At 37.6% G+C, this 11,327-nt stretch overlaps 2 protein-coding genes across 2 annotated transcripts; both read right to left on the bottom strand.

The window, feature by feature from the left end:
• Positions 1–3,980: 3,980 nt before the first annotated feature.
• LOC130703338 (uncharacterized) lies at positions 3,981–5,879 on the bottom strand. The gene is made up of 8 exons (XM_057524813.2): positions 5,762–5,879; positions 5,637–5,708; positions 5,439–5,578; positions 5,185–5,368; positions 5,029–5,122; positions 4,777–4,959; positions 4,619–4,705; positions 3,981–4,549 (listed from the first exon to the last, which is right to left on the bottom strand). The coding sequence occupies exons 1-5, from the start codon at positions 5,787–5,789 to the stop codon at positions 5,058–5,060; spliced, it is 489 nt and encodes a 162-aa protein (XP_057380796.1). The 5' UTR covers positions 5,790–5,879; the 3' UTR covers positions 3,981–4,549; positions 4,619–4,705; positions 4,777–4,959; positions 5,029–5,057.
• A 971-nt stretch (positions 5,880–6,850) lies between these two features.
• LOC130702377 (calcium-independent phospholipase A2-gamma-like) lies at positions 6,851–9,489 on the bottom strand. Its single transcript, XM_057524062.2, has 8 exons — positions 9,283–9,489; positions 8,619–9,153; positions 8,386–8,543; positions 8,042–8,319; positions 7,526–7,980; positions 7,286–7,461; positions 7,105–7,221; positions 6,851–7,012 (listed from the first exon to the last, which is right to left on the bottom strand). The coding sequence occupies exons 1-7, from the start codon at positions 9,378–9,380 to the stop codon at positions 7,131–7,133; spliced, it is 1,791 nt and encodes a 596-aa protein (XP_057380045.1). The 5' UTR covers positions 9,381–9,489; the 3' UTR covers positions 6,851–7,012; positions 7,105–7,130.
• Positions 9,490–11,327: the final 1,838 nt, after the last annotated feature.

The following is an 11,327-nucleotide window of genomic DNA, read 5'->3' as shown; positions in this document are numbered from 1 at the left end:
ACTGTCGACTTCGTCAAGCAAGTTTCGAATGGCAAAGGATTGCGTAGTGGTTTTGAAAAGCGTAATTTGCGCTTCTTTGAGCGACATTCCTAAATTCCCGATACCAAGGGAATTGTCATTGTCATTAACAATTTTTTATTCATGAACGATGCACACAGAATTCTTGTTTGGTATAATGAAGGGACATGAGGGTCTAGTGGATACGCTGCAAAGACTGTGGCGACCGGGTATGCTTTTGATTTTTACGTTTATTGATCAAAACAATTACCGTTGTTGATTAAGGTTTTACATTTTTTTTTAAAGGTACATGCAATGACGACTTGTAAAGTCCACAAAAAATCTTTGCTGCCAAAACAATTTGCCTGTAGAAAATTCCTCGAATGTGACCATGCAATTTGTTTGTGGAGGCAAATGTTTAGAAGCCACTTACGTGGAAGCCAAATATCATTTCGTGAAGATCCATTAGACCACATTGAGTTACATCAAGTTTTTGATACACCATGTAGGAGATCCCTTTTATCGCTTTAGGTCGATGTCAAACAGAAATTTAGGTAATTTACTGTTTTTTTTTGTCAATTGATAAAGTATGTTTAGTGCTAGTATTTGGCATTCATAGAATTTTTGTCGAGGAGCAAGCCAAATGAATCCGGAATCACGTGAGCATTACGCCATGGAAGGTCGGCCATTGTTAACGGTAGAAAAACACGTGAAGGTCATTAACGTTAGATAACTAATGGAGTTTTGCGCGTTTTCCAAAGGAAAGTATGAGCGTGATAAAATTTAACCTAGTATAACTGCGTTCTTTGGATGATGTCAAAACCAGATGCCTAAAGTAATTCTGCTTCTCACTCATAGGAACGGCTGTCAGAACCATTTGCGCGCAGAAAGGAGCGTTGGTTATTGCGAGCATGGGTTAACTAAGCACTCAAAATATGCCAACGACTTTTCACTTTTACTGAACATAAACGGGTTTCTAATTGTGGAAAGAATTTTTCTTTAAATGATATTGAAATTACTTACTTCGTTCAGAACTGTTAACTTTTCTGTTACTTTTGTTTCAGAATGAGCTTTGAGGTTGATGTTGCTGACGTTATATTAATTGGGTGGATTACAATTTATTAACCTGTCGAAAACGCAAACTCATCTTACAAATGGACTGGTAAGGAAAAATGAAGCTTTTATTCTAGCTTATTCCTACAATGTTTAATCTACATAACATTTCTCTGTTCAATAGGAAAGGATTTTGGTCGTACTGAGAACACACCTATCAAATGCAAAGTTCTAATGGGATTAGTTTACCAAGTGTGTTATGCAATGTTTTCATTTGCAAGCAGTATGCCCTTGCAGAAGTTTCTACCAGAAACTTAATATGAACCTGCCCATAGATGAATCTATGATTACCGTAAGTCATGTTAGCAATAATCTTTATGGTTAACGATGTTTTGTTTCGTTTTTTCGTACTAAAGGTTAAAAGTAACACAGGATCTGAAAAGGTTCTTGGTTGGAGCAGTACAGTAAATAAATTGTAAAAATTGGATGGACGACATGGAATTTTTGTACTTAATTCAGCTTCGCCATACGGTATTTAATATTTTAAAAATTGAAGTGCATATCTGGGCTCCCATCCTTTCCGTAGCCCCGTTTCCCCTTGACTCATAATAAGCCCGTAGGGGGTCATGCTCCTACTGTACGGTATATTTAAAAACAACATATACCGAGGTTTGGAGGGCTCTGGCCGGAAAGGGGACGTGGGGGTTATCTAATGTTTACATTTTCAATTAGATTGGCCTTTCTGGAGCTCCTGCCAGAATATTACAGGTGTATGCTAAATGATAAATTTCTGTATCAAGTAAGTAAAATGAGCAAAAATGTTATTCCTTATCTGTTTTATTTATCTTATTTGTTTTTTAAATATAGTATAGTAATGTAGTAGGAATTTATGGAATTCACAGAATCAGGAATTATGTAGAGGATCCTTTTTTGTCGTTTACGCTAAACGTAAATTTAAGTAATGCGCTGCTTTTTGCTGTCAATATTTTTAATGCTGTTGTTTGGCATTTACAGGATTTTTAAGGTGGATCAAATCAAATGAATTCGGAAGATACTTGAGCGTTACAGAATGGAAGGTCAACTGCTGTTTACATAAAAAATAAAATACTTCGAGGTCATTAACATTAGTCAACTAGTGGAATTCTGTGAAGGGAAGTAAAGTATCAGCATGATCAAATCGGATCGAATATAACTGCATCCCGTAGAGTGCTCAAATGACGCCTAAGACTTCTCACTTCGATGACGTGGTATCGATGAACATAATCAGGGGTTTCGAGGTATGGAAAGAATTTTTGTTCAAATGATATTGAAATTTATTTCGTTTTTATTTGTCCTTTCAGAAGTTCCCACCACAAACGTGATATAAATCTGCCAAAGAATAAATCTAAGAGTCATGTAAGTCACCTTGATAAGAATGTTATTTTTAACGACGTTTTTTTTCTGAATATAGATTAATAGTAATACGGAATATGAAAAAGGGCGCTTATTGAGCAAGACACCAAATAAATTATAATAACTGGATGCACGACATGGAATATCTAAACTTTGCTCACGTTCTCCTACGGTATTTAATTTTTAAAAAGTTGAAGTGTATATCTGGGCTCCCTTCCTTTCCGTAGCCCCGTTTCCCCTTGACTCATAATAAGCCCGTAGGGGGTCATGCCCCTACTGTACGGTATATATAAAAACAACATATACCGAGGTTTGGAGGGCTCTGGCCGGAAAGGGGACGTGGATGTCCGCGTAGTCCGATGATGTGTTCACGGAGGGCGACGTGGCTACCCACAAATCCGAACTAAAGGTTAATCGCTCCTGTAAAAATGTTCCAAATCTTCAGCTCTTCTTCCGGCTTCTCTTAGCCAATCACCGGGTAATCTCCCCGGTGGGTCAACAAGGCAGTGTCTCCCCCTGCCTGGGTTGACGGCAACTTTTGAAAGGGCTATTATGCCTTTTTAAAGTTGCAAAAATAATTGTAATGTGCAGAGAATTGTCAATAAAATTTTTTTTATAAAATATTTTATCCAAAATTTGTTTCTTTCATTGTCTGTGTTAGCCGTGTTCACACATTACATTTATCAACTCTTTTTTTTCTTCGCATTATTTGTTTTTGTCACCTTTGATGGTAAGTATTGTTTCCATTGGTTTATCGTTTATCTGTAAGTATTCAATTATTATTTATTACACTCTTTGAATTTTTCCACTTAGATTCAAGGAACAATATGTAATATTTGGAAATTTTTTGAAGTAATTTTGTACTTCGTTTTACCCGTATGGGAACCGATCCCCAGACATTCAGCGTGCAACGCCGATGCTCTAACATTGAGCCACGAGATATATCTAAATATTTTATTATCGCATATTATATGTTATCGTCTAGGATGTTTATGCAGTCTTTCACAAGTATATGTTTATCTTTCTATTTCTTTCATAAGGTTCATAGCTCTGTGGTAGAGCCTTCAGTTGCGATACCTGTTACCCTGGGATCAAACCTCAGTAGATGTGTAAAAATGAAGTAGAATAAATGTAGAAGAGTATATTGCAGAATTGCATTTCCTTTTTATTCTAAGTGTAAATGCAAGTCCACAAGTAATTAGAAAAAAGCCAACTTGACATCATATGATTCATGGCTCATTGGTAGAGCATCGGCGCGGTATGCCGAACTTCCAGGGTTCGATCCCTGGATAATAATAGAATACTAACATATAAACGATAAACCAATGGAAACAATGCTTACCCTCAAAGGTGACAAAAACAAATAATGCGAAGAAAAAAAAAGAGTTGATAAATGTAATTTGTGAACACGGGTAACACAGACAATGAAAGAAACAAATTTTGCAAAAAATATTTTCTAAAAAAAATTTTATTGACAATTCTCTGCACATTACCATTATTTTTGCAACTTTAAAAAGGCATAATAGCCCTTTCAAGAGTTGCCGTCAACCCAGGCAGGGGGAGACACTGCCTTGTTGACCCACCGGGGAGATTACCCGGTGATTGGCTAAGAGAAGCCGGAAGAAGAGCTGAAGATTTGGAACATTTTTACAGGAGCGATTAACCTTTAGTTCGGATTTGTGGGTAGCCACATCGCCCTCCGTGAACACATCATCGGACTAAGCGGCACCCCACGTCCCCTTTCCGGCCAGAGCCCTCCAAACCTCGGTATATGTTATTTTTATATATACCGTACAGTAGGGGCATGACCCCCTACGGGCTTATTACGAGTCAAGGGGAAACGGGGCTTCAGAAAAGAAGGGAGCCCAGATATGCACTTCAATTTTTTTAATATCAAATACCGTCTGGGGAATCCGAATTAAGTATAGAAATGTCATGTCATCCATCCAATCAATACAATTTATTCAGTGTCTTGCCCCAACCAAGAATTTTTTCAGATCCAATGTTACTATTAACCTATATTGAGAAAAGAAAAACAACACCGTTAAACATATCAACTGTTGATCATGTAACTTACATGACTCATAGATTCAACTTCTGGTGGAAGCTTGGGGAAGGACATACAAATTGCAGATTAACATCATTGTATAAGGCTCTTGAATGATAAACTAGCTACCTGTACAATGTTGCATTGTTGATAGTTGTGTTCCCAGTACATGAAAATCCTTTCCTTTTGGATAAAATTTTTTTTGGTAGATTAGACCTGGTTGGCAAAAAGGAGGAGAAATTCTTCGTCATAAATTCAAAATTATTTGAAGAAAAATCCTTTCATACCTAAAGAGTCCATGTATGATGTTCATCTCTGCAATGGCAGCAAAATTAAAACATCTTTAGGGCCATTTAAGTACCCAGTTTCCCCAACACTCTGAACGTAAAGGACAAGTTGTTCTTTAGACAGAGAAGCAGAATTATTTGAGGTTTCTAGCTGTGACAGAACTATAAAGGATTGCTGTTGTACTGGATTTATTAACACAAGATGGTACTTCTCATTAGACAATGTTCATACTCTATTACTTTACCTCATACCTTAATGGTAATGCACTCTCAGTGTTTTTTCATCTGTAGGCTGACTCTTCCATCCTGTAACACTTCCAGACTTGATTTGATCCCCCATTAAATTCTGTGAATGCAAAATAATAGCATTAAAAATACTTTTTCAATAGACATAAAACCGAAAAGTACCTAATCCATGTTTCATGTTGAACTTGTGCCATATCTTGGTTTCCGTACCACACCCATTTTTGGCCCAAATACGGTCCCACAATTGTTCACTTCCTTCACTGCATGGGCTTATTACTAACGATTCTTTTTGTGCAGCACTAACAGAATTTAAATTTAACACACTGTCAGGTGGTAGACTGAATAACTAAACAATAAATAAATGTTTGTTAAAATTCTATACTTATTTTGAATTCTTATTTGAAAAGTTTAGGTACCTGACTGTGTTCGCCTAATGCCAATTCATCCTCATGTTCAGTTAGGTTTGAGTTTGGAAAAACCTCCTTCACTGTTTGGAAACTGTTCCGTTCCAATTTGTTCTTTTCCCCTAGCTGAGCTTGTAGACTCAAACTTTGAGCTACAAAACACAAATGAATAAAAGCAAATAAATATAATCATTATGTATTAGGCCTTACCATCCTTAGCTTTGCTGTTATCTAATATTTTGTGCTGTTGCAATAATTGAGCCTGCAGGTCCATAATTTGATCTAATAAACAATACTTAATAATTCAAAACAAATATAATAATGTTTATACTTACCATCCTTTTGTTGTATTATCTTATCCATTTTTCAATTGTTCCTCCAGCCACGCGTTATTCTCCATCCACGCTACTGAACTAACTGCGAATGGCATCCAATGGACTGAAATTGCCTACGCCAGTAATAATGAGTCTGAGCGGTAGATGGCTACGTGTCGGAAAAAAAGAAAAAAGTGCGATTTTTTATTTTTTTTCCGCCATTTTTTTTTTTTTTTTTATGTAAAACGGATTGCCATATGACAATCCGTTTTACCCAAAATAAAAATAAAAAATATGGGCCTTTTTTTCCGTTTTACTGCTATCGCCATCTAACGGTCACGTTTCTAGTTAATTCTCTACATACACAGACCAAAAAAAATTTTAAGCCCGACTAAATAAGCCCGACTTTCTGTTTTTTACGGTTAATTCAAAAACTACAAGCCTGATATAAAAATATACCCCATTTTCGTGATCAGCGATCAATTTCGAATCGGAATAATGTATTTTTAATGAAATCTAGGATTTGAAGAAAATTGGAAAAGTCTATGGAGAAGGCTATAGCCTTCTTACTTTTTCAATTTTGGCAAGATTTTAGATTTCGCTTTAAATACATGGTTTCGATGCAGAATTGAACAAGCATCACGAATATGAGGGTTGTTTTCTCGTGGGACTCATAGTTTTTGAATAAAACGTAAAAAATGGTGAAGTTGGGTTTAAAAAAAATGAGCCCGACTTTATCTTTAAATTACGATTATTTCAAAAACGGCTTACTTGACAAGAAAAAAATGGTTTTTTCTGAATCAGCGTTAAGATTAAGTTATACTGTGGGATTTTCATCGCATTCCGAAAGATTTTGATTTTTCCCGATTTTATATATATGATTTTATAAGCCCGGCAATATGAGCCCGCGCTAATTTTTTAACCCAACTTTTACCGTTTTTTACGTTTTATTCAAAAACTATGAGTCCCACGATAAAACTCTATGAACAATACACTGTTTAATACAAAAAAAAAGTTTTTATGAGTTTTTACTTCGCAGAATGGCCGTTCCAGGGCTTAAAGCTGAAAAAAGCTGAATGCAGTCGCGTATTATTGTTTTTCATATGTTCCTATTTACAATATTTTGTCATACAGGAAAACGCAACTGTATGTTTTCACAGTAACATCATTACACTAGTTGATTTTTACGAAATTTTACAACCTTCGATCGGTGTCTCATTGTTAAAATCACTGAAATACTTTGAACGTCAATTTTGTCCTAGTTCAGAAGATCTTCATAGAAGAATAAGAGGGAAAAAGTAAACAAATAAAAACAGGGTCCTAGTGAGTGCATACCGTATAACAATACAACCAGCAAAATTTACCACAATCGACCAAGCCTGTTGAGGGACTAGAAACTCGCCATATTCTGGAGCAAAAACCGCTTTTCAACCATCCAGTCTTTCGCACATTGGTAGGCACTTCGGGGTACTTGTAGCGTACTGAATTCAAAGCAACGGTTTTTGTAGGATAGTTAAAAATTAAAACTAGGCTTTTCTTTAATACCTGGCAGCTTGATTCATATTGCTATGATTCTTCCTGATGTACATGTCCACATCCTCGAGCATTTTGTCCCACCGTGCTGGATCCGTCTCATCTAGACCATGGATTTCGCTCAAGTATGGATTGAAGCGATAGTACACTTTCGGTGGCAAAAGGTCGTGAAGGATTGTATGTACGCGCTAAGGAGGAAAACAGACTAAGGCGATGAACAAATTTAATCATTACGATTCGCATTTCAGTTACCTCTGTATCAGTAGCCGAATCGATCACCTTACTCAGCTTCTGTTTTAAAGTTGTAGTACTTGGATCAATGGCATTCCCACCGGGCGCTGCTATATTCAAGGGCTGACATCGTCCGGTGCCAATTGACACTACACTTAATAGTTTGGCATTCGGCCAGATACATTTGGCCTCGTGTATGGCCACAGCGCACGGATTATTGACGAACAATCCTCCGTCTTGGTGGATATTTTCTTCCAGTTTGAATTCCCCGAAGTATCCCGGCGCAGCCGATGAAGCTCTCACTGCTTCCCACATTTTGTGGCGGAAGGTTCCACTGTAGAGCGACTGGACGCGGAAAGGTAAGGTATAGTTGCGAAATACGAAAGGCCGGAGCATTTCCTGACTAACAATGCTTGAAATAGCCGACACTTTAAGGCAGTTGGGCTCACGGGCAGTTCGTATCATTACAGTCTCTCCTAAAGAATTAAATTATCGTGATAATGCTAATTGTAAGAAAATACTGTTAATCTATCAGACCTATTTTATTTTTCAAAATTTTCTCCCATTTGTCAGTATCATAGTAAGCATGGCTCCACAGTAGTCCGCCTAGTCCCGAAGAGCGATCTTGTTTGAAAACTTCGCTGCTTATTTGACGGTACATGGCTTCCACATCCACAACGTTCTTTTTGGAAGCACCAATAAGTAAGGCAAGAATAGCACCGGTGCTCACGCCACAAATATAGTCGAAACTCTCGTATATCGGTCGACCTCCAATTTCTTCCAGATGGCGAAGGATTCTAAGTGCTAGCAAGCCTCTGAAAGTGAACGTTCCATAAAGTCTCATAATTACAGCTAAAAAAAAAGTAGCGCCGTCAACTGACCTGGTTCCTCCCCCATCAATCGACAGGATGCGAATACCTCTAGCTGGTAAAGGATCAGCGTAACCAACTAGGGCCAAACCTTCGCGGATTTGACGGTGGACAAGTTCGTCGCGAGGAATGCTATGCTTCAAGCGTAACAAAATTGAAACTGCGCCCTCCTAAGCGAATCAAGGCCAAAGGAATTAAGTAAATAGTGAAGTTTGATCAGAAGATAGTAACGTTTCGTATCTCACCCGTGAGGCCAAACTCTTTGCTTGAGGGTATTCGAACATGTGACGGCAAAAATCTTCAAGGCGTACTAACAAACTAGATTTAGTTACTGCTTTTGCTACTGCTGAAACCACATGCTTTGTCCGGGCATCTATGCTCTCTTGGCTTACTGTTTTCCTTTTAATTTTCCATTGAGGTATGGCACCAACTGTCTTTTCTTCCTTTTTTCTTCCAAGAATATCGAAGTATGACGGGATACCACTTTTATACTCTGATCCATCTTTTTGTTCCATCTTTGTGTTAGCATTTGTAACACTGTCTTTGGATTTGTCAGTTTGTAGGTTCGGAAAGGGTGGCCTCTTAGCCAAGTTTGATAAGGAAAATTCAAAAGATGGCGTGCTTGTTTTGACTAGTTCCACAAACAGAGAGACAACTGTCTTTATCTGACTTGAAACTCTAGTTGATGATTCCTTGCTCAATGGTATTGTTTCATTTTTGGTTGCAATAATGCCTCCAGCACTGTTAGTATGAGTAGACGATCCCCATCGTTTCTGTGGCCTGCAACACAATTGAAAACAACGAGAATGAACACAATGCACTAATGATAAATAAAAAATTTGGTAAAAATTAAACAGTTTTTGTGTTATAGACTTAAGTAGAAGAATGTAGATGTTGTACGACACTCACGCATGAATTGAATAAGGTTGACATCTTTCCATTGGCTTCGTCAGCAAGACCCTTTTCTGTATGGATCCTAAAATCTCCGATGATTGCCCAACCTTCATCCTGCTACGCAATAATTGCGACAAAAGGTAAAATTGATTTTCAAAAGCCAAAAAACCACTAATAATATATCTTCAAATTGACACAAATTTTTTGCGAAATGTGTTCGCTGCTCAAGTTCGTCACTGTGTATGGAACAATGAACAAAACATAAAGATACAACCCATAGAAGAAATCGCAGCAGACGTCAGACTCACGCCATTTTCACAACAAAGGCTGGGATTGGTCAGGCTGACAAGGCCACGCCTGCAGGACTTGAATTGATGATTGCCAACAAATTCTACGTCACGTTTCTAGCCTCGTTTCCAGCGACTGTTTGTCAAACATTGTTTACTGTTCCAAATTGCAAAAAAAGTCAAAGCTTTACTATTTGCATTTCCAAATGAGGCAAACGGTGACAAAATAAACTGTGACGCAACTGGCCAAAAACATTCGAAAGAGCTCAGGTCACGGTTCCCTGTGAGAAACGAGTCGTTCAAAACAGACAACACCATTATCGATTGTGCTCAAAATAACGTTTGACCCAAAATTCTGGTCCAAAATTCGCAACGTAATCTATTTCGCAGTTGCTGGCTGGCCATTCCTTCCTCAATCAGGAAAAATTAATTCTATTGCCATTTTGCAGTTGGCTGACTACATTTTTCTTGCAGGTTTTCATCACTGTGTGACGCATGCCAATAGACTGAGGGTTTGGCCGTTTTGTTTTTCTTTCACGTACCCGGAAAAGTTTGCCGGTGCATGTAAATGCTGTTATGAACGAGAAGCTTAGTGCTTCATGATTATACCGCCCAAACGTCCACAGGACAAACAAACTCAACAGCCTTGAGGGAAAACTTTGCTCGTTTCGTTATATTAAATGGGAAAGAAAAAAAAAAACAAAAAAAAAAACCGAAACAAAAACAACAGCCAAAAGCCTTTTGTCTGAACAATATTTACCTGCTGCGCAACAAGACATTATGCAGTATCAGCTATTATTGGCGCGAAAAATAAAAATTCCAAGGTTGCCTCATAGCTGCATCGTCACCTTGCATGAGATAACTTTTCTGGACGGATGATAATCTTGGAACGAGTTTGCATAAGAATTTCAAAACGTCGCATTGGTGTTAAGCTAATATCCATTTTGAAGGTTTGTGCTGCTGTTTTCTTTTGTGAGTTGGATTTGCACCTGTTTCATTTTGCTGTTTGCAACGTCTGCTGTTGCACTATGTTGAAGTTCGGCAATAATAGCGAAACGCTCATAAATAACCCAAAGTATCTAGTTCAACGAATTATGTCACCAGAGATCTTGTTTTGGTTTTATTTTTCGTTATATTTCTAGTCCGATATGAAATGTGCAACCCATGGGTGTTGTTTTCGAAGAAAACGTTGAAGACTAGCCAGCAATTTCAAGGCCGATGCAAGAAAAGCGAATGAGCTGCTGCCACGCGACCATCCAGACGAGAGACGAAAGCCCCTTCGACATTGATCTAGACATACGCGGTTTTGATATTCAAATTCTATCGAGGTCAAGTTATTTGTATTCCCTGTCTACGAAGCTGAGCTTTGCTCACAGGCATTGACTTCGTCTGTTTTATTTTTGTACACCTATGGCGTCATAGGAAATAGATACGCATCTACAAATTCGACCGCTAGATGGTTCTACAAGTTTTGCTATTCAACTTGTTGGTTTTTTTTTTTTTTTTTTTTTTTTTTGTTCCGCAGTCAGCATATAGTTAACGGATAATATAACGGCCGGTCAGGTTATTTCTCTCTTTTCCAAAGTTGGCTAAAGAAAAAAAAAAAAAACGTTTCAGAGAAAGACATAAAACTTGAACATTAAAAATGAAGCCAAAAAAAAAAAAAAAAAAAAAAAAAAAATATATATATATATATATATTTTCCCCCCTTTGGTCGAATAACTCGTAAATCAGTCATCCCGAATATACAGGAGTAACAAAAACCTGGAGGCT

Source organism: Daphnia carinata, chromosome 10 (assembly GCF_022539665.2).
Source record: "Daphnia carinata strain CSIRO-1 chromosome 10, CSIRO_AGI_Dcar_HiC_V3, whole genome shotgun sequence".
In the NCBI taxonomy this organism is placed as follows: Eukaryota; Metazoa; Arthropoda; class Branchiopoda; order Diplostraca; family Daphniidae; genus Daphnia; species Daphnia carinata.
The sequence above is the reverse complement of the archived record's forward strand: the minus strand, read 5'-3'. Positions and strand labels throughout refer to the sequence as shown.

What these genes read in the sequence shown, in the direction of transcription:
- LOC130702377 (XM_057524062.2), bottom strand. Translation starts at nt 9,380, where the DNA reads ATGAAGGTTGGGCAATCATCGGAGATTTTAGGATCCATACAGAAAAGG. An exon ending in CAACCTTATTCAATTCATGC is followed by an intron (nt 9,154 to 9,282) that starts GTGAGTGTCGTA and finishes ATTGTGTTGCAG; the next exon opens with GCCACAGAAACGATGGGGAT. An exon ending in AATTTTGAAAAATAAAATAG is followed by an intron (nt 7,981 to 8,041) that starts GTCTGATAGATT and finishes TTAATTCTTTAG; the next exon opens with GAGAGACTGTAATGATACGA.
- LOC130703338 (XM_057524813.2), bottom strand. Translation starts at nt 5,789, where the DNA reads ATGGATAAGATAATACAACAAAAGGATG. An exon ending in TAACAGCAAAGCTAAGGATG is followed by an intron (nt 5,579 to 5,636) that starts GTAAGGCCTAAT and finishes TGTGTTTTGTAG; the next exon opens with CTCAAAGTTTGAGTCTACAA. An exon ending in CAACATGAAACATGGATTAG is followed by an intron (nt 5,123 to 5,184) that starts GTACTTTTCGGT and finishes TTGCATTCACAG; the next exon opens with AATTTAATGGGGGATCAAAT.